At 37.7% G+C, this 24,048-nt stretch overlaps 1 protein-coding gene across 1 annotated transcript; it reads right to left on the minus strand.

Annotated features, from left to right (window-relative positions):
• Positions 1-616: 616 nt before the first annotated feature.
• On the minus strand, positions 617-23,414 carry AT-HF (HIS HF; the record flags this gene model as incomplete). The annotated part of the gene is made up of 19 exons (XM_087323350.1): positions 617-890; positions 6,324-6,490; positions 6,843-6,948; positions 7,040-7,077; positions 7,144-7,231; positions 7,310-7,363; positions 13,096-13,204; positions 14,196-14,278; positions 14,362-14,424; positions 16,230-16,292; positions 17,542-17,640; positions 17,742-17,795; positions 18,640-18,698; positions 21,916-22,030; positions 22,119-22,288; positions 22,376-22,479; positions 22,565-22,659; positions 22,907-22,989; positions 23,207-23,414. Coding segments are annotated over 19 exons (1,845 nt in total), but the record flags the coding sequence as incomplete, so codon positions are not given.
• Between the last annotated feature and the right edge of the window lie 634 nt (positions 23,415-24,048).

A 24,048-nucleotide genomic window follows, 5' to 3' on the forward strand; every position in this document is an offset into this window, starting at 1 on the left:
TTTCCTTTACATGTGGATGTTCTAAAGTTTCAATGTAGCCCAAGTAAGTTTGTTTGTATTTCATGGGCAGACAGGTTTGTATCATAAGCCAAACAGTAGTAATATGTGAGATCAATAGCTTTTAGATGACGTGAAGGTTGAGAATATGGTGTTAATCTGTTTTCTTTGGTAACTTCTTGTTTTCAAGTGGAAATTGTAACCAGGAGGTTCTTTACATTAATGTGCTTTACCCTACCAACACGAAGTTTTTGTGAATGGACGAGAAATTCAGGAACCACCAACAGTATAAGTAGGAAAGCTTGTGTGCCTAGGATATAATCTGGGGAAGATGGGTTTTGCCCCAATAGTGGTTAGAGGGGTTACTTCAATTAATGACAGTAGCCATGTCATTCGAGGTTTGGTTTTATAGCTCACTTAGGCCTCTATCTTTCTTTCTTTTCTTCCTTCCCATAGATAACGTGTACGCATCATCAAGGTGAATTATTCATAAACAATGTGCATCACAAAGCTTAATTCATTCGTCCTGGTATGTGGATATGAAAAATATTCCTGCATTCATCTTTGTTTTGCTCCACACTCTTCCAGGAATGTTTCTCACAGGTGAGTATTACCAGTAAGTTCAAAAAGCACATGAACATTTCATGACAATTATGGTAATCCACATTTAATGTAACAGTTAATATCGCTGGACATACAACCACTCAAAAACACTCTAATCTTTAAGAGTCAGAAAGCCATCTACTCTGCAGTACAAACCTCGTCATGTCCTATATAATAATTCTGAATGAGTTTAATAACATCTACTACAAAACTGTAGCATACTCTTTAGTGCAGCGCCGCACCTCTATGCCTTCTTCTTGCATATGCTCTTTCACATCTCCTATTTGAACCTAAAAAAAATACAAGTCATTTTAGAAGGTAGAATGGGAATTTTCACGTATCATGTGTAAACAGGTACATACCAACAAACAATTCTTAAAGAAGGCAACATAAGGAGTTTTTATCATGAAGAGAAAAATTGTGCAGAAAAATGGAGAAGAAACCCTAGCCCTAAGAGTCCTTTATTTAATTATGATGGGTTTTGGTACAATTGAAAGAATGACAAAACACATTTATTCTCAAGAATATACATATATATCACAACAGAAGAGACAACAAAGATCGCTTATGGTACACAAGGAGGCCAAGATCTGCCTGATTGATACAACTTTAATCATTCTTAATAGTCTACCTCAAGATGGGCGAAATATATCCACTAAACCAATCTTGTCACACAATCTAGAAAGACTTACTGGCCCAAGTCCCGTTGCAAGATATTCGACTACGTGATCTTCAGAAGAAAGATTACTCAATTTTAATATTCCTGTATCAAGTTTCTCCTTGATAAAGAATCTGTCAATTTCGATGTGCTTGGTCCTATCATGCCGTACCAGATTGTTGGCAATGCTGATTGCTGACTTATTGTCACACAACAGCTTCATCTGACTGTCTTGATTCATTGTTAGTTCTATTAGGAGAGTTCTCAGCCAGAACATCTCCGCAATTTCTACAGCAATAACTCTATACTCTGCTTCTGCAGTGGGCCTTGCTACTACCAACTGTTTCCTACTATTCCAAGAGACCAGATTGCCCCCAACAAACATTCAGTATCCTGATGTGGATTTCCTAACATCAGCACAACTAGCCCAATCAGAATTGCAATAGCCCTCAATTTTATAATGACCTTATTTATTAAAGATCAATCCCTTCCCCAATGCACCTTTGAGATATCTCAGAATCTAGTATACTGCATCCATATTATGTTTCCTTGTATCCTACATGTAGCGACTTACCACACTAACTGCAAATGAAATATCTGGACAAGTGTGAGTCACAAATAAATCAGCTGACCTACCAATCTCTGATACCTTTCACGATCAACTTTCTCTCCTGCAAGTACAGTTAACTTGACCTTTGGGTCAATTAGAGAAGCTACAGGCCTCCAACCCAACATTTCCCATTTCTGTGAGAAGATCTCATACATATTTTCGCTGAGATAGAACAAATCCTGCCCCACGAGCTACCTCAATTCCAAGAAAGTATCGTAGCAAACCAACATTCACCTCAAGCTCTTCACCCAGTTCCACCTTCAGTTGAGTATTATCTCCTTCATCGTTACCCGTGGTAATTATATTATCAAAATACACAAGTAATGTAGTATGCTCCTTGTGTTGGTGGAAACACAAGGAGCAAACCAACATTCACCTCAAACTCTTCACCCAGTTCCACCTTCAGTTGAGTATTATCTCCATCGTTACCTGTGGTAATTATATTATCAAAATACACAAGTAATGTAGTATGCTAGTTGTGTTGGTGGAAACACACAATATGGCCCGCATTGATCTGCCGGTATCCCATACCCACCATAGCCCTTCTTATCCTGTTGAACGAGACTCGAAGAGATTGCTTGAGTCCATAAAGAGATTTCCTAAGTCTGCAAACCTTGCCTACTGTTTGAATTTTTCCAAACCCTGGGGGGATATCCATGTACACTTCATCAAATCTCCATGAAGGAATGCATTTTTACATCTAAATTAATATAAATTTCAATCCTTATTCATTGCTATGAAAATAATCATTCTAACATTGCTCTTCCCACAGGTGCAAAAGTCTAATAACGATCTATTTTGACCTTTGAGGACTTTTATTGTAAACACCCATTTGCACCAAACTGCCTTCTTTCTTGGTGGTAGTGACACGACAATCTCTCATGTTTTGTTCTTCTCAAGAGCTCCAAGCTCTTCTTGCATAGTTGCTTTTGACTTTGGATCTTCTTTAGCAACCTGTCAACACTTATAATGATGCAATGAATGCTCTATGTGTAGCTGATATGTTAGAACAATAGATAAACTGAGCAACAACTCACATGGAGAATTCCACTTCAATACTCTACAGGGCATTCTATTGATCAATGAGGCAACTTGTCCCCACAACTGTTTTTTGACATTCATAGAAATCATCATGCTTCTTGCTACCTCTAGAAAATGTTTGCTCTTCTGTCTCTGCTACTCTATTTTATACTGATATATATGGGCATGTAGTTTGATGTTGTATTCCTTGATCTGACAAGCATTCCCTAAACATCATGGTAGTATACTATGTTCCATTATCGAACCTCAACACCTACTGCTCTATGAAAATCTTTAAAGCAAGCAAATACTTCATTCTTATTTTTCATCAAATATAACCAAGTAACATGACAAAAGTAGTGAGTGAAAGAGATAAAATATCTATATCCATGAATAGAACTTGTGGAACACGTCCCCTATCATCAAAGTGTATTATATAAGAAGTAGGAGAACTTTTGAACTAACATAGTAGTTTGGTCTGGCAAACCAGCTTCATATGGCCACCTACACATCTTTGGGTGTGACACTTTTGTGCGTCTAAGGCATGAGTTGAGAAGCAAGTAAGATGCAATGTCCATGAGGGGAATAGTTATGGGCTATAGAGATTAAGGCAAAATGGGCTACAAGATTTGGTTAATATGTCCCTGAGATGTTGTATTTAATGAAGCAAGTCTGCTCAAAAATCATTGTGCCTCTTTAAGTCTGACTGTAGAAGAGTCAAATTTTAACCCTAATATGAACCCTCAGGGTGCACCATGATTGGTTGGAAATCATAATGAGCCAAATGATCTTGAGCAGGAAAATGACGCTCCTAATGGGCATATGCAGCTTACGTATTCATGCTGAAAACAGGGCTGGAAATGATTTACAGCAGCCCATTAACTGTGAAGATGGCAATGTCCCTTCTGATGTAGATCAATTGCTGAATAATGTGGATCTACACATCCTAGGAGGCAAGTGAGTAGATATGACCCCTCTATACATTACATCATGATATCAGATGAGGGTGAGTGTCTTACTTATAAAGAGGCAAAACTATGTGAGCACAAGAAGTGGGAGTTAACCATGCAGGAAGAGAAACGCCGGGCATGAAAATGATACTTGGGGTTTGATTGAGTTGACCAAAGGTACGAAAGTCATTCCAAAAAAGTGGGTATACAAAATCAAAACTGCTGATGGCAAACCGAAGTATAAGGCAAGGCTGGTTTCCAAGGGATATGCCAAAAAAGAGGGTATTGATTTCCAAGAAGTTTACTCTCCCATGATTAAGACGACCACACAGCCGCCTTGGATTTGGAAGTATTCCAAATGGATGTTAAAATAGCCTTTTTGCATGGTGATTTAGACAAAGAGTTGTACATGAAACAGCTAAATGGATATGCCATTCCTGGAAAAGAGCATCTGGTATGCAGGCTGAAATGGAGCTTATATGGGCTAACATAGGCACCCATGCAATGGTATATGAAGTTTGATGCATTTATCCTCAAACATGGGTTCAAAAGAGGACTTAGGGTTTAGGGATGAACACCAAAAAGGATGAAGATGGCAGCCCAAGTATTCTAGTACTGTATGAAGATGATATACTGCTGGCAGCCAAAAGGATATGCCATTCCTGGAAAAGAGCATTTGGCATGCAGGCAGAAAAGGAGCTTATATGGGCTAAAATAGGCCCCCATGCAATGGTATATGAAGTTCAATGCATTTATACTCAAACATGGGTTCAAAAAAGGGCTTAGGGTTTAGGGATGAACACCAAAAAGGATGAAGATGGCAGCCCAATTATTCTAGTACTGTATGAGATGATATGCTGCTGGCAGTGAAGAAAAAGAGCACTCTGAATGCTCTAAAACAGCAGCGGAACTCTGTATTCTCAACGAAACACCTTGGATACACTGAGCATATGCTTGATATGCGAATAAAAAGGGATAGGCAGCAGTGTACTTTGCATTTATCCCAGGAAATTGTTGGGGAAGCACATAACAATAAAACAATTCCACACGGAAGTCAACAAATTGTTTCCTCACTTGTCTTGTAAAATATAAGATTGTAATCAAACCAAACTAATCTGTGCAGCACTTCAGCAAGAAATTCCACACCCCAACACTAACAAACCAATGATCACGGAGACGTGAGATTTACATGGAAAACCCTGATGTGGGGAAAAACCATGGAACCGTTCACAACGGCACCAAAACTCCACTAATCATCAATAATCCAGTGGGCACAACAAGTTTTCATCTCTAGTTCAAAACTAGAGACTTTACAATCTTCAAGGTAAGTCCAATAATATATGGAGATAGAGAGATCGAAACAATAATCCAACCGTTGGATTTGAAGAAGAGAGTGTCAAAAACAACTCACTAAATTCTGGTGAAGATCGGAGGTCGCTTGGTCATCGATCAGGGCTGGAATAGTAGCTGGTTACTCTATCTTCTTTCTCTCTATATACTTTCTTGCTGCGTATTCTTTTTAGTATATTTCTAATAAACAGAAATAGTAATAATAAGGGTTATGTTTCTAAAAAAACCCTTATTACCCCTGCTAAGAACTTATAAGTGGAAACCTTGTAAAGGCCCTTTTCATACTAATTTGGACTCATTACAACATACACATCCACATACTACTGTGGGTAAACAAAACATAGATCCAATTAATTATTTAGACCTCTTCATCCATGTAGGAGGGAACAACCCAACAGAAATGTACATTGAAAAAGTGTTGGACAGATTTAATGTGGCTGATGTGAGTGCCACTGTTATCCACTAGGGTTTTGCACCCATTAGTGACTGTGTAGACAATGTATTACAGAGCAATGAACACAGAACACAGATTATGGCAAACTATTCCAATCATGGAGAGATCAGAAAAACATGGTCTCTGTTATCATCACAACAGATGGTTCTGTTCGAAAGGGTGAACAGTCAAACCCATTTCAAAGGCGGTTATGAGAATATACTAATAATATATGAAAATACTATCTTTAACACTACCTTATGCAGCTCATGGGATACATGAATATGTCCATATATGAGGACCTGATGATGAATCAATATAGATAGATATGTCCATATATGAGAGCCTGATGATGAATCCATCCTCCAACGTGAGTAAAAGTGTCTCTCATAGTGGGCAATGTTCTTATCAAGAGATTTCGGGCTGAGTGGAGTTATTTTGTTTTGCAACTTGATAATATCAAGTCGGCTCACTCTTTTATTTTCCATTTTGCTCATGTTTGGATGAGAACAATCCAACCTATATTAGAACGGATGTAATGCGAAGCAATCGTTCATGTCATTCAATATTCTACAACTAGACTTACATCTTTAGACCCTTTGTAACAACCTGGTAGTCTGTGGATCTTTATAATCAATTGCTAACTTTGGAATAAAAAGATCTCAAAACAAGCCATTATAAAAAAACATTTGTTCATTATACCTCTTGTCTATGAAATATGCCTGCTGCAAGTGCAGCTGAAGCACCTGTGCTAAGAAATACTTCAGAAAAATGCTTCTGCGAACCAGCACCACTGCTAGCAATCACAGGTATCCCCACAGCATTCGAGATAAGGTCAACAAGCTCCAGATCAAACCCGCGTCCTTGTCCTTCATGGAAACAGGAGTTAATAAACAAGTAACTTAGAATATTTAATATGCACAAGGCTTGTTTATAAGGGTGGCCAATTAGGTAATAGTTCACTCCATGCAGACTTTATGTTTCCTGTTTTGGGCAGCTACAAACTTCATCCTTACTCAGGTTCTCACAATAATACATGTATATGTAGATGAAAGTAGTCAATATGATTAAAGATGATGGCGGATTAGGAGTGAGCTTGAAAATTCACTTCCTTAAAACATTGACTGTGGATTTTCAAATTTAGGATTCCTCAATTAGTGTTAATGATTTCAGCAAGAGAAATATTACATGTATTATATGTCGATAACAGAGATTCATTACCATCACAATCAATACAATTTAGAAGTATTTCACCAGCACCAAGCTCCTCTACTGCTTGAGCAAGTTCATATGCTCCAATTGACCGACCTTCACGCCCTCCATTCACCTGCAGAAATATACCACACGGATATGATTGAGAGAGACGTCTTAAATGAGCAAATGTGCATGCAATTAAAATATATATGAAAAACATATACCGTGCATTGATACCACACGTACTCCTCTCCATTTGGACCTAAATAAACATTAGAATGATTATTCTTGACAACATTAAGCAAACAGGAATAGAACAATGACATACCTGGGTCACGCACTTTAATAGTTTTGAAAGGAATTTCTTCAGGGGAAGGCACATATACACGTCGGGGGTCAATGCTAACCACTACAGCCTAGCAAGAAAACTTAAATATTTTCAAGATAACGTCATACGAAATTTACATTATTTAGAACGTTGAATAGATACTAGCCTGATTTCCATATACGTATGATATTTGCTCTAAGCTGCTCCTCCCTGACTTCAACTGAGAAAAACAGAATTAATTAGTACGATATAACAGTTTCCACTTAGATGAAAACCACCCAATCGTACACATAAAGATTCTTCCTTACCCATACACATACACATGTTTAACTTTGTTCTATTCCAGGTATAAAAATTGAGATTCAATGAATGATTCTATTGAGAATGATTAAAGTTATAGCCAAACGGCTAGCCAGCCCCAAAAGCTAGTTTGCCTAACGGATAGATCTTGGCCTTCTCCTCATGTAACATAAGCGATCCCTGTGTTTTCTCTCTCCTGTTGTGACATATATGTATATTCTTGAGAATAAATGTGTTTTCTCATTTTTACAATTTGGTATCAAAGCCTAGATCTGCACCTCTGCCAAACCCTCGCCCCACCCCTCTCCTAGTGCAACAGCAGTCAGAACAGCACCGTCCTAGCATCCAGAGAAGATGGCAGTGTTATGTGATTGAGAGATGACTTGAGAAAAGAAGTCAAAAGAGAAGAGAAGAGATATTCTAGGTTGAGAAGATGGATAAGGTTTTGTCAAAATTAAACGAGGATGAGGTGAAAACATTGGTGAAATACATGAAGCAGGCTGACATTGTAACATCTAGAGGTGTGACAAGAACACAACCACCACCTAGACTTGAACTCCTCCCAAGTGACTTCAAACTCGATCAAGGACAAGCCTTGATGGCTATCTAACGGGAAAAGAGAAAGAACCTCCTGTTAAAACAAGTAGTTAGTGGAAAGCATGGAGAGCTACCCACATGTCTTTGTATAGTTGGCTTCTCAACTCCATGGTTCCATTAGTTGCCACCACTATTGGTGGAATTCAAAATGTGAAGGAGATTTGGGAAAAATTACAAAAGAGCTATGCTGGGAGGGGAAATGAAGGCAGCACGAGGATTAGGGTTTAGGTCAAAAATAGAGAGGGAGAGAGTCTGAGTGAGAGACAAAGGGAGAGAGCGAGATGCACGTTGTCTTGGGTACAAAGAGTGTACCTCTTTTTTGGTTTTTAGATATTATGTATATACAAGTCAAAAGTGTGCTACGAGTGCATTCACACTCGTGCACTAATAAAAGGCACGATGGCCCTTTATTCCCAACAACCTCCCATCTAAAGACAATGTGCTGTGAGAAGAAAAAAAAAAGTCAGCTAAGTCCAAGTATGTACAAAGCTGAACTACATACATCTATACAACTCCCATCATCTGTCAGCAATGAGCAAATCGCTCAGCTGGAAGACCCTTCGTGAGAGGATCTGCAGGATTATTATTTGTATGTACTTTGACAAGCTCAATGTTCTTGCTGTCAAGTACATCTCTGATGAAGTGATACTTCACCTCTATGTGCTTCGTCTTTGCATGAAAGATAGGATTCCGAGCTAGCATGATAGCACTCTGGCTGTCACAATGAAGAATAGGTAACTTTGTAATGCCAAGATCTCTCACTAGATATGAAAGCCATAAAGCCTCTTTGCATGCCTCAGTGGCAGCAACATACTCTGCCTCTGTAGTAGACAATGCAACACACTTTTGTAGGCTGGAGATCCAAGAGACCGCTCCTCCTATGCAAGTAAACACATACCCAGAAGTAGACTTTCTGCAGTCGGCGTGACCAGCATAGTCTGCATCCGTAAAACCAATGACAGATGCCTTTTGCTTTCCAAAGCAAATACACAAGTCCTTTGTGCCTTTGAGGTATCTCATAATACCTTTCATCGCTTCCCAATGCTTTTTGCCGGGATTTGCCATGTACCTACTAACCACTCCCACTGCAAAGGCAATATCAGGGCGTGTAGCAACCATCGCATATATCAAACTGCCAACGGTTGAAGCATATGGAACCTTAGCCATTTCAGCCTTCTCATAATCAGATGTAGGGGTGTCTTCTACACTGAGTTTCAAATATGGAGGCAATGGGACCCCAATTGTTTTCGCCCCCTCCATATTGAAACGCTGCAAAACCTTAGAGATTTACTCCTGCTGAGATAGAAACAGTACCCCTTTCGATCGGTTTCAGAGTATTCGCATGCCCAGGATGTGATTTGCATCACCAAGATCCTTCATATCAAAGCTGCCATGAAGGCTTTGCTTCAATGAATCCAAGGCATGAATATCCTTGCCAGCAATCAACATATCATCAACATACAAAACCAAGATAATCAGGTTGCCATCTCCTGCCTTCTTGGTGTACAAGCAGTGGTCCACTTGACTTATACGAAAACCTTGAGACTGCATAAAAGCATCAAATTTATGATACCATTCTCTTGGTGCTTGTTTCAACACATACAAACTCCTTTTGAGCTTACAAACCATCTTCTCTTTGCCTTTAGCCACAAAACCTTCAGGCTGCTGCATATATATGTCTTCATGCAGATCACCATGTAAAAAGGCAGTCTTCACATCCATCTGTATGAGCTCCATATCTTCGGATGCAACTAAGCCCAAAATGATTCTTAATGTAGTCATCTTGACTACATGCGAGAAGATCTCATCAAAATCAACTCCATATTCCTGCTTGTATCCTTTTGCAACCAATCTTGCTTTGTACTTTGGCAAGGAATCAGAAATGACCTTCATTTTATAAACCCATTTGCATGGAAGTGTTTTCTGCCCTTTAGGAACCTGCACCAAATCCCAAGTGTCATTTTTCTCAAGAGATTCCATCTCTGACAACATGGCTTTATACCATTTCTTGGTGTCCTGTCTGTCCATTGCTTCCTTGAAGCAAGACGGTTCGCCACAATCAGTCACCATGACATAATCGTCCACACTGTTTGCATCAGGAACAAATCTGTCAGGCTGTCTAGTATCTCTAGACGATCTCCTAACCCAATGCTCATTGTTTGGTAGCTGTTGAGCCTGCAAATCATCATTTTCAATTTGCAGTCCAGGCATTTCAGCCTGCAAATCAGCATTCACAGCTTGCTGTTCTAGCTGTTCCTGCACATTTGGTGGCTGATCATTATTGGCAAAGGCTGGCTGATCATTTCCAACCTCATTTTCTGCATTTGCAGGTAAGTTTACAGCAGGTGTTTGCCGCTGTACAGCGGGCACATTTTTCTGTCTAAAAGGTATTTCTTCTCGGAATACAACCCTCCGTACTTCCTCGGTCTTTTCGGGTTGTTTATGCATGCAATTTTCCCGGAAGATGACATCATTGCTGCGTACTATTTTTCTTTTCTCGGGATCCCACAATCTATACCCCATTTCACCCTCGTCACTATATCCTAGGAAAATACATTTGCAGGACTTTGGCTCAAGTTTGTTGCGTTCTTCTTTACGAATGTGCACAAAAGCCTCACAGCCAAACACTCTCAAGTGAGCATATGAAGGTGGCTTGCCCGACCACGCTTCTTGGGGTATTCCCCCTCCCAAAGACCTGTCAGGTGACCGATTAATCAAGTGAACAACTGTCATAACAGCCTCTGCCCAAAAACCATGGGGTAACGCAGCATGAGACAACATAGTACGGACCTTATCTTGAATGGTCCGATTCATACGCTCTGCAACTCCATTATTCCGAGGCACCTATAATAACCGAGGCATTGTTCTGATCAGTGACATTTATCCAACGTCTTTGGGAGCTACCTAAACAAAGGTACCACTTATGTCATCAAGACAACTGGCTGAAAATGGAGACACTCATTGTTGGTATGGTGAAACACAGCTATGGTTCGAGTCACATGGCATGAGTATAAATGCACTACCGCCGTTCCAATATAGCTTGGACTGTCCCCGCCTAAATATGACCAAAGTGGAAAAGAATATAGTGATCCGGACTGATATTATTAACTTGGAAAACAAGATAACTTGGATCAGCCCCAAAATACCACTAGGTACAAAGATGGCCCACTATAAAACGCACTTCTTACATACATCCGAGGATGGATTCGTCATCAGGCCACCTTATATGGACAAACATCTATCCTATGCGCTGCTTAGTGTGATAGGGCAGCTAAGAACTCAGCTACAGATTGAGGTAGGCAGATATACACGACTACCTCTAGAAGAGAGAATTTGCCAATTGTGTCATCAAGGAGTGGAATCTGAGGAACACTATGTTTGTCATTGTAGTGTCTTTTATGAAATCAGAGGGAGATACCGTTGCCTCTTTAACAAGGCTTTGGCCCACTACGAAAGGTAATGGAATATGAGGACCAACGATGCCTAAGACTTTTCTTGCTAGAGCTCAAGAGACATCGGGAAAAGTTGTTGTAGAATACAGCCACACAAGCTCATCCACAAAGAACAATCACAACTTTCTTTAGCCCCATCACTCCTACTAATCCTACAAGTCCATCACGGGATACACAAATGGGCTCCAGACCAGGACATAACAAAGGGGTTACAATTGATCGGGCAATAGCAATTTGCCGTGCACGTAGGCCCCGCCTCCATGGACCACGACCTCGACACCCTTGTCATCTACATATAAAAGCCATTATCTCCCACCATCGTAGGTGCTTCCCTTGCTTTGGAGACATTTCCATTTTGGATCAATCTATACTAGAGATCTTTCGAAGACAAAAGCTACAATATACCTAACTTGAGAATCTCACATGTGCCAAAAACCAGATTCCCTTGTTTTCTTCTCTTTTCATCTTATTTACTTTTATATTTACTGTGTAGTATTTATTTTATTTTGATTTGTTCTCAAAGACGATACAACACTCAAGATGTAATCTCTTATTTGGTCTTATAGGCCATTTTGGCCTCTTAAAAGACGTTAATATATCTTTCTTTCTTCTTTCTTTCTCCCGTTCTGACATATATGTATATCCTTGAGAATAAATGTGTTTTCTCATTTTTTGAATTGATTCTACCTATGAAAATTTATCCAAAATCGATCATATCCTTTTCAAGGAATTTCTAATGAACTAAAGATGTTGTATTAAAGGTGGTTTGTATCTCAATTTTCCACTAAGCTTATTTTGAGTTTTATTTCTATCTTTTAGCATTCTACATTCTTGCATTATCCAAGTACATTTTATCTGCTGTTTCGGGCTCTTAATTTTTTTAAGTCATGGAAACTCTATTCTTGTGTGCTCATGAGATTTATTTTTCTTGTACTAACAACTTTTTGATGTTCTGGAAAAGAAAAGCACTCAGTCTTTGCTTTTGTGCTAGGCTCATTTGCATGGCCTATTCCCTTCTCCAAGAGTTTTCTACCTCATAAGACTTGAACTAGCTTTCCGTTGACTCACTAGCAAACTATGCCTTGTCCATGTCCAATTCGTCGAAAACTCAGTAGCTATTGATGGGTTTGTCCAACTCTACCTCATTCAGACTAATATCACCCCAATAAAAAACAAACCAAGTTACTTATATATGTGATGTATCACAGCAAATAATTTTCTACTGAACCTATGTACATAGCTTTGCGTGATTTAACCAAATGTAGTCTGATATAGAAAATCAATCTTTGTAAATTAATTTATCTCAGAAAGGATGAAAGAGGATCCTACAGGCAGGTCTTGTAAATATGAAAATGAATGCATTTTGCGGAAACTAAATTCTAATCTTTTGTAAGGCAAGGCATCTAATGACCAAGATAAAACATAGATTCGTAGCTTTGAATTTGCTACCAGTTTCCAAAGGGTTTCACTAAAGACTGTTTAGGGCAGTGAATCAAGAAGAGCAAAAAAATGCAGCCTTTGTCTCAGAAACTGCATTTACCAAAAGTCCTTACTGGCATATTGATAGAACTAGGTGCCATTTAAGAAATTTGTGAATTCATACCCCAGTCTTTAGGTACTCTTCTGCAGCATAAACAGCATCACTTCCAATAGATATCTTGTCTGCACCAGATCTGAAGTATTCAGCCGCAACTTCAAGACTCGAGTATATCCTATGAGTCATGAAAAGTGCAAATTAAACATAAAAATAGTACTAAACATAGGAGATTTAATGTACATGCACCAAATTGAAAAATGTGGACGACATTGATCAAACTATTGAAATTGCAGTGAAGAGACAACCATATAGTTGGGTTAGCATCCTCTGTTTATGAGTGAGCCATCCTTGTAATAGTTGGTGCTCTATGCAGAAGAAGGCATGTTTTCAAAATATCTTAATAAGTGAAAACTGAAAGTGCTGCTCTTAGTCAAATGACTTTTCTTACACACAAAGTCTAAGGTGCCATAATCATTCTCAATGCAAAAATAGCATTATAAAGGGAAAATATCAATATGAACCATCCTAGTAGAGATTATGCTTTTCTAAAATTATTACCTCATGTCCTCAGAAAATATACTCTGTATAGCTACATACAATCAATACAAACCTTCCATTCCTTTAATACAATTCTATAGCACTAACCGTGCTAGCATTTTAGGTGTCCCCAAACCTTTTCCCATAGCATTTCATTACAGTTATATAACCCTCTTTTCTTTGATCCAGATTCATAGTTCTTTGGTGGCACACACTATTTTCATTTAACCATGGACTGGTATCCAAATTGCAGATCAGTCACACAAATGCTTTACTTGTCCATGCAAACTCAGATTATGCATTGTAGAATTTCCCTAGACATGCACAACTGATTCAATGGAAGGTTTGTAGATTGGTTTTATCCTACTAGTACTAGTATTCACTTGCATGCCAGAGGAGAATTATGCATCAGAACCAACATCATCAATACTGAAGTACAGTAACCATTTTCATTCACAAGTCTGTATTACTGACTTAGACACACATGCCTGAAATTCTGCATAGCTCCATGAAAAAATAACATTATAAACGGAAAATATCAGTATTACCCCTACTGTTAGAGACTTTTGGATATCTAAAAGTACAATAATGTCCTTCACAAACATGTGCTTGAACTTGCGAATACACACCTTCCATCCTTGTCTTTAAAGTCGCGAATACCTCCTCCTACAGTTAATGGAACAAAAACTTTTTCTGATGTACGTTGAAGCACCTACAAAAGGTTGAAATAACTAACATCAGTTGAAAGATAGACAAGATGTTAATTCATTGAACATTTTAGTGCATAGCACTCACCTCAAGCATCGGCATATCTGCTAAAGGAAAATCTCGGAAACCTGTAATATTCAAAAATGCCACCTGCCATGAGAATAACCTCCAGTAAGTTTTACATAGATATGCATGTGTGTCAGAATGTAATAAACTCTCACCAACAAATCAAGTTGATTTTCACATGATAGTAGTAGGCATAATATATAGATTATTTTACATAAAAAAAGAGCAAGATTTTATTTATACAGATAAGAGGTGAGTGCATATTGATGTTAGCTATATGTGTATATATGTGTGCAGATAAAGTGTGATTATTTGATGATTATATATTGGCAAGTATTGTTTTTTTACTTAGACAAGCACAACATATTTCAAGTGAAGCTGGACAAAGTGACAACGGCAGAATTTACATCTCCATTCATAAACCTTGAAGATTTATCTTGCAAGTGGTACTGAAATGAAGATTCTCTACATGCCCAAATGGTCTATCTATCATTTATGGCGGCTATTAGCCATAAAAAATTGCAAAATAACTCATTTAATCAAATAAATATATTGAAGCACATGAATATGGATGTTCTCCCACCAATTGAGTATAGCCTTGATTGTATATATACTGATGATAAGCAATAAGATAAACAAAATAAAGAAAACAATGGATTAAGGGCACTTAACCACACTAACCACCCCAAAGCAGAGGACAAGGGAAGATAAAAAAGTTTATTAGCGTCCCATACCGCCAAAATGGCCTTATGGTATAGAAGTCAACCGATTGAAAATCAAAATACAAGATTTTTATTCAGAGATAGAGTTCCAATCACATCTACAAGATGCCATGTCAAAGGAGGTGGCAGATACTCTTTACTTAGCAGAACATTATAGACTTCAAGACCTCCATGTGTTCCCACATGTTGCAGATCTTCATGGGTTTGTCTCAAGTTCTAGGATAACTAGTTTCACACTAATTCTACTCTAAAAATTAACCTTCAGAATAGATTCATAAGGCAATGACCATAAAAACTACCCAACTTTGGATTTAACAGACATCGTAGAGAAATAAACAGATAAGAAGCTAAGCACAAAACAAACTTGCAGCAATCCAAAAGTGCCACCATGTCTACCCCCTTGCCCTCACAACATTAAGGTTTTATAGGCACAGTCAAGGACATCTTTAAATGTCCTTATGACACTGTTGGTCATAAATAGAAGTTTAATACAGTATGTAAGGACACATGTTTCAGAATCTTGATTTGTATGAATTTATATAGGCAAGAACACCAATTCAAGCTGTAATATGATAATACGCATAATACATCAAGAGATATTCTATAATTGTGACATTGAGAAGTTGCTTTTTGTATGAGGAACGTGACAATATCAAGAACAATGAAAAGGTCTTGGTGACATGATCCTGGAGTACTATTGATTCCTCAATGTGGAGTTGTGGTTTGGAGTTATAGACTCTGGACATTTAGAATTTCTAAGTACCTTGGAAATTTTAGTAATTCAGTCTGTTCTTCTCAAATTTTAGTATTGTCCTTTATAGTGAGTTTTGAACCTGACCTAAAAACACACAAGATGAAGCATCCAGAGCAAATCTGAAGCCTAGCATCCATTACACAAGGAACCAGCAAGTAGTTTACGTTTAAGCTTCTTTCGCTCACTATGTAAAAGAGAATAATTTCTCTTCATGAATACACCCATTCACCCCATGGTAAGTGCAATAAAAACTAATGCATCAGGAAAGTGGAATGATCTCAAAACATGACGAATCAAAGCAATTTGGTTCTAGAACTTGAGTAAGGTCATAGATATAACACATTATTAACGCTTAAAAAATGATTGTTCAAGACGTATATTCTATGTTCAACTATTAAGGAAATAGGTGGCACCTCATCTGCACCTTCATCATAATATCGGCTAGCCAGTTCCACTGGCTTACCAAGATTCCGAACCTGCACCATAAAGCATTAATCAAAAAACCTTCATGAGCAGCATCAAGCTGGAGAAGATTCTGTAACTACAAAACTAAGTGTCTTCAACTGAATACCAATATTCACTCATGTGAAGCAAATACCTCAACTTGCTTTAGAGCTAAGAAAGTAATCATGTTCAATAAATAAGAAAATCATCGAAGTATCCTAATAATTGTTTGTTGGTATGTATTGGTTTACACATGGTACGTGAAAATTTCCATTCTACCTTCTAAAATGACTTGTATTTCTTTTAGGTTCTAATAGGAGATGTGAGAGAGCATATGCAAGAAGAAGGCATAGAGGTGCTGCACTAAAGAGTATGCTACAGTGTTGCAGTACATGCTATTGAACTCATTCAGAATTATTATATTGGACATGATGAGGTTTTTACTGCAGAGTAGGTGGCTTTCTGACTCTTAAAGATTAGAGTGTTTTTGAGGGTTGTATGTCCAGCTATAATAACTATTACATTGAATATGGATTACCACAATTGTCATGAAATGTTCATGTGCTTTTTGAACTTACTGGTAATACTCACCTGTGAGAAACATTCCTGGAAGAGTGTGGAGCAAAACAAAGACGAATGCAGGAATATTTTTCATATCCACATACAAAGACAAATAATTAAGCTTTGTGATGCACATTCTTTATGAATAATTAACTTTGATGATGAGTACACGTTATCAATGGGAAGGAAGAAAAGAAAGAAAGATAGAGGCCAAAGTGAGCTATAACACCAAACCTCAATCACATGACTACCATCATTAATTGAAGTAACCCCTCAATCACTATTGGCGCAAAACCCATCTTCCCCAGATTATATCCTAGGCACACATGCGTTGCTACTTATAATGTGGGTGATTCCCAAATTTCTGTTACATTCACAAAAACTTGTTACTAGTGTATAACACCACCACAAAAACTTAGTGTCAGTAGCGTAAAACACATTAATGTAAAGATCCTCCTGGTTACATTTTCCCCTGGAAAATAACTACGAATTACCAAAGAAAACAGATTAACACCATATTCTCAACCTTCATGTCATCTAAAAGCTATTGATCTCATATATTACTACTGTTTAGCATATGATACAAACCAGTCTCCTTATGACATATGAACAAACTTACATAGGCTACATTGAAACTTTAGAACATCCACATGCAAAGGAAAACATTAGAATTTGAGAACAGTAATGCAGTGTTGTTTAGAGTAGCTAAAGAAAGTGTACCTCCCGTTTGCCACTTTTGTCTCGCACATCATATTGATCACCTTTAGTGACAACAAGATCTCCTTTTTCATTCGATCTCACATCAAGACATGCAATTACCTAGAAGGAATATGTCCTCATTCTCATACGTTTTCAAGCAAATGCAAAATGAATAAATATTCAGAATCTAAAAAGAAAATAGAAAAAATCATCAAGCATACCCTTTTCGCAAGCCTAGACATGCTTCCAAATGAATGAATCGACTCCACTTCCACCTAATTCATACAAATCATTAAAGGGGGCATTTTCAACGAAGTCCAGGAAAATCCAGTAACAATAAGCTGAATATCATAAGAAGCAAGACGAAACATTCTCGATTATTACATCTATCTTCAGTTAAATTCTTATTACAAGAGACATGACCATGATATCATTGTTCACCATCCTTGCATATATAGCTGTAACAAAAGGGAGTGGGAGTAATAAAAATATTTCTGAACTAGATGATATGAGAACTAAATTTATCTTCAGTTCAATTCCTCTTCCAATGCACGCGGCCTTGTCTTCACTACGGAGTAGAAACATGGGGACAGAGTCCTGACAAGGAAAATAAATAGAAAGACTCAGAGAGGCTGTTAGTCTCAATGATAGCCGATATGGAGCAGAGCATGGGTGCCCCATAATATAATCTGGGCAGGTATGGGCCAATCATCATTGAGACATTATTCCAATGAGTGCAACAGCTTTTTGGAGCTCCCTAAACGAAGGTACGAAAATTTGGGTCTATGTCAACAACTTGCTGAACATGGAGATATTCACTGCTGGTATGCTGAAACACAGCAATGGCATAAGCATAAAATGCATTACCCCCATTCCAATATAGTGCAAAATGATAAATTGCGATGACAATTTTGGCAAAACCATTCGCAATGCTGTTAACTAGTTATTTTCAACTTTGAGGGTTGCGGTGTATCTAAGAACCTTCTTCTTAAGCCGGATAGGCATTTTATTCCACGAACATTTAAATGTTGTCCCGGTGCCTAGATGTACAGCAGAATTGTATAAAAGCTTAAAATATTTGCTTTTCATAAGTTTGCATTGAATACATATTTTACATACCTCCTCTATAGCTGATTGATCCCCTTCCAAAAACCGCTGAAGTATACCCATTCCCACGACTGCATGAAATCATTAAAAATGTAAAAATAGTACAATTTCTCTACAATACATGTACCAAATAACCTACCCTTTCAGTTTATGGATGTCGAAAATGCTTGTGTGCCATGCAACTATAATTGGAATAGTCACTCTTACCTGCACATTTGTTGGGTGGCAAAAACATTCACACAAGCCTCTAGAGTTTCATGGAACTTGGAAAGCCATCTTGTTTGTTATCATATCAACGTTTACAATATTAGGCACCATTCTTGTTTCACCTCTTTTAATCTGTCCAATTCCTATTTGTTATTCCATCTTTTCGTGGTCAAATCGTTCGCCCAACCTTTCCAGAAAATGTTATATGAGAAAGTACCTCCCCCTTTCTCCAAATGGAACTAAGCAACGACATTTTCTTTTTTTACCACAGCAACGAACTCACAACCAGAGTTACAAGTTGCCAATACATGATCATTGGTGACTGACAAGTTCAATGTAGTAAAGAATATTACACATACATGCAGTTGTGAATCTAAGATAGGGAAACTAAAATGAACCAGGTTTATTTCAATGTGTCTTTCTAGCAATTTCACCATGAGTTCAACATGGCCCACTAAGACAATTATGTATGAAGAAACTTCGAGCACCTCTTATCTTGAGGTTGACCATTTTGTCAATAGGCAATAATTATTAGGCTACCTTCAACACACAAAAAAGGGCTCTCTGCTTCCTAAGAAATTAAGTTGAAATAATCAGGCATTGGGGGATTTTGTTTAGACAGCTAAGTTTCCTTCAGAGCTATTTCATTTTTTTATGCAAATGCCAGAATTTTATCATGGAATACAGTCAAAACCATAATTTACCAACTGCCTTGACAAAAAGTTAGGTTTCTTCAGAAAAATAGGGTTTTCAACATCTAAGAGCATCAGAATTTTGGAATGACATGTTATCCACTTCCATTGAGGAGTATAATACAGTTTTTAGTCCACAAAAATATTCGTCGACCCATGGCTTAAACTAAAATTGGGGGTTACTCTCCTAGCCTTAGGATCCAATCAACATGCAACGAGGCATACTCAGTCTAAGATACGAATATCTCCCTATCCCTCTAGTATGTCTCTAGCCTTAAATAAAAGTGCAATAGTCCCAGGTATTTCATCTTGAAGTCAAACTATGACCGTGAAATGGTTCATCCCTGATTGTCTTTTATGGTGCTTGTGAGAACCAAATCATCCACATACAATTGAAGGATTGATATCACTTACCTTTTATTTGGACCTAGACTGCAACATCTCCTTAACATTTAAATCTGGACATTGTGAGGAATTCGTTAATATTGCCTTAGCAAGCTATTGGTGCCTCCTTTAGCCTATGTAGCGATTTTTGCAGCCTCTGGTCAATGTTTTTTGAACCAAGTAGCCCAAAACTAATGGTCGTTCCATATAAATACCTCCTCCTTGAGATAGCCATTTACAAATGTAGATTTAATCTCGACACAGTTCGTTGCCTCGTTCCAAGCCTTGCAATCAAGGCAAAAGATTCCTCAAATTCCACTTGTTTCATGAACACATCAATCTTGTCTTTAGTTTTTCAAAACCATTTTGAGCCATAAACTTTCATATATGGTCGATCCACTAAGTGTCAAGTTTAAAATACCCTCCAACTCAAAACACCATATCCACTATCAACAAAAAATCTTAAATTTACTCTCCCACAAAGCTCGGCTCCTACACATCCACAAGGATCATTGCCATAAGTGCTAAGTTGACAACTGGTCTCTTTCATGTTGTGCATGATTTCCTAGAATTCCTAAACAGATGTATATGCTTCCTAAACAGAGTGGGGGAAGTACCTAAAATGGCTAGCATATTCCTTCTTCCACATTTAAAGTGTTATTGTCCTTGCTTGCACTCTTCACTTAGCCAACTAAACACGTCTTAGTAGAAGGAAAATGATGCTTTTCATAACGAGATCCTTCGTAATGATACCACATCGAATTTGCGCAAGAGCTAAGGTTCACAACATATCTTCTTATATCAATATCCTGATTTCAATAATGTTGTTTAGTTACGAGCAGCTTGATATGAGCAAGGCCACAACATGAGGCAATTACCTATATTATCGTAGCTTGACACACCATACCACATCTACAAGTTCTGTGTCAAATCTCTCCTATCAAATGGGGACTTATACATCCAACATAATGCTCTATGTGACATATCAACATTTCACAGCCTTTACTCTTAGAAACAATTCATATCCAAATCTGGTTCCCAATTCCATAAAGAGATCAAAGGAGGCTATTAGAACTAGATCCCACCAATATCTACACAATAAACTTTTTTAATTATATGCATACATACACACGTACATATATATAGGCATCTTTCCTACAAGACGTATGAAAAAACATTTTGATTGTCTAAATGTTTCATTAAGTTGCGTAATTAATCATAGAAAAACATGCCGAGGTATATTATATTGATGAAATATCAAGAAAATACCATATATGATGCCTCAACCCAATATCATACTCAACAAGTTCTCAGATCATACATTTGTCATATTACTTATTTTTTATCACCAAATACTTTGAAGAGGAAAGGAATTACTATATCTGGTCTATTTTTACGAAATTACTTATGACAGAACATGACCTATACATATGGCAGATTCTGAAAAATCTCCCACATTTCCTCCACTGAAGAAATTGTTTAGTCAAGGGGAGATACTTGAAAATAATATCTCTCAAGTCCACAGGTAACTCAACCCTAAACCCTACCAGAACAAAGATAATTTCTTTCTAACTTTCTTCTGTTCACTGCAAAAGGTTATGAGTTCCAATAGCATGGGTTCCCATGGCTAATATTAGCCTCATACACATTAGATACCATAATTATTAATGAGCAATCCTGTATGTCATTAGGTATCCCCATGAGTTAGTTCCGTCATTGAGCATTCTATACACAATTCTCGCCTCCTTATCATGGATCTCTTTCTTTTTGGAAAGAAAAGATAGTACACTATTCCCGTCATGTACACATGCCAAGTTGCACATTTGGCAAGTGCAAAGAATATTCACATTGGTTTCTATAGACTACCGAACTTAGGCATCCATTTTGCTTGCTATCATATCAACATCTACTGTATTTTAATACATAACACTGATGTCCATCATTTCGTCTCTCTGTAGATGCAAGATACTCCAATCTTCTCACAACATGGTGTTTGAGCAATTACCTCCACTTTTCTCTGGATGGAACTGAACAGCATGCACGTTTCCCTTTTTTACTGCGGCAATGAACTCATCACCATGGTAGCATGTTGCAAGTTGCCATTCTCTATTAGCTGGAGACTGAAATATATAAAATTTATAGTGAACATTACACATGCATGCAATAAGTGAATTTAATATAAGAAAACTGTATTTAGACTGATCTTACTGGTATTGCCCGATAAGAATGAACGAAATATAGATGCTGTCCATGTACTTCATTCAACAGTTTTGAGGGTCTCTTTATATTCAACCGGTTCCAACCAATGTGAGGAACTTTAACCATTTCAGATGACTCGAACTTCCTAACAACTCCAGATATGAGGCCAAGCCCTTCAACTGCAAAAGCTTTAATTTTCAGTATCAGAAAATATATACACATTTGGACTAGTAACCATAACAGCATAGAGGTAACATATTCTTTACCATTGCCTTTCTCTTCACTGCTTTCGAAAAGAAGTTGCAAACCAAGGCATATACCCAGAAAATGCTTATCTTGCAGAATATAATCACGCAAAGCATCTGCCAACCTACCAGGCAGACTCTTCTACTTTACCACAAGATAAAAGCAGTTATTCCTGTCAATATATGATACATCTTCATAACGAAGCCTACCCTTGTTTTCGGATGGAGTCCATAGCAGTCCCAAATGCTCCTACGCCAGGAAATATTAAGTGCTTCGCATTTTCTATGTCCCTGGCACATTTCACCTGGTCAAATATTCACATGTGAGTACAACAAAAAAGACTCAATAATGATGAAACTGTTCATGAGCATACAGAATCAGTACGAGAGCGAAAGATCATAGGCAATCTACATCAAACATGAGTATTTTTACATAAGTAAATATATTGGGCAATTTACTATTTCATTAGGTCTTCAATCAGCTATCCCATGCTGAATTACTCATGAAAACGATTAAAATCTACTGAAATGCAAGTGGAAAACATATGTAACCTCCTTTATTTGATAGCCAAGGTGATGAATAGCATTCCGAATGCTGCGAACATTTCCAGCTCCATAATCCAACAAAGATACCACTGAATATGAAGAAAAGATCACAAAGAGAAGCTCAATCAATCAAAGAAATCAACAAGAACTTACGTATATCGGGCTGAGTAGGTATTCTAAAAATAACATCAAGAACTGATCAAATAGGACCAGGGAGAAAGATAAATAAGAAATAGAAAGACGATCAAAGAAAATCTAGACGTACCGAAGTAGTGAAGGAAGGAAGGAGGAAAAAGGAAGCATCACCTTTCGTTTCTTGTGAAGAAACGATGCTTCCATGCTGAAGATGAGAGCATCTTGGCACCAAGAACCTTCTACTACTTCTACATTCGCTGCTTCCTCTGGAATTCAGAAGCAGCGGAGCATTAAATGATTTATCAGAGATTAGTCCAAACACCTGCGAATTCAAAAGATTGTGAGTTTCAAAAGGAGAAGAAGGAGCAGGATTCAGCGTAGAGAATTAGCTGTACCATTGCAGAGCAGGCAGAAAAACATTGTCGCAATCTAACCCTAGACCTTTCTAAAGAATTCTGAAACGGTTTGTTGGTTTGGCAAAACTCGAGCTGAACCGACGATTTTGTTTGAAAATTCGAGCTGAACCCACCACTTTGGTTTGGACGAGCCAAAACCGGCTAAACTGAAACTGAACCGTTGTCGGTTCCTAATTGGAAAGACACACTATACTAACTTTAAATATGGTTAATTAGAGCACCTTTGTGCCAATGATTTCATCTCAAGTAACACTACTAGCATAACTTATTTCCAAGATCAATTCATTCCCGTCAGGATCAGTATAATTTCCATTAGAAAAGTTGCGTCTATAACATTTCCATTTCCAAAAATGTATATATATGCATTTCGACTCAAGTGCAAGTTACGTGTTGAATCTCTACTATCGAATGGGAACTTGTACAATTAACATGATCCTCCATGTGACATATTGAACTCTAACCCATTAACAATCAATGGTGTGATTGACCGTGAACGTTCATTAAGAAGATGGATCGTATTAGGATTACATAGCATGTGACCATTTCAATAGATTTTCAAATTAATGATCACCCAAATCGTGTAAATGATTTTATCTT

The sequence above is a fragment of the Azolla caroliniana genome, unplaced genomic scaffold (genome assembly GCF_043228905.1).
Source record: "Azolla caroliniana isolate FFs.n. ecotype wild unplaced genomic scaffold, voAzoCaro1.0.p SCAF_8, whole genome shotgun sequence".
Lineage (NCBI taxonomy): Eukaryota > Viridiplantae > Streptophyta > Polypodiopsida > Salviniales > Salviniaceae > Azolla > Azolla caroliniana.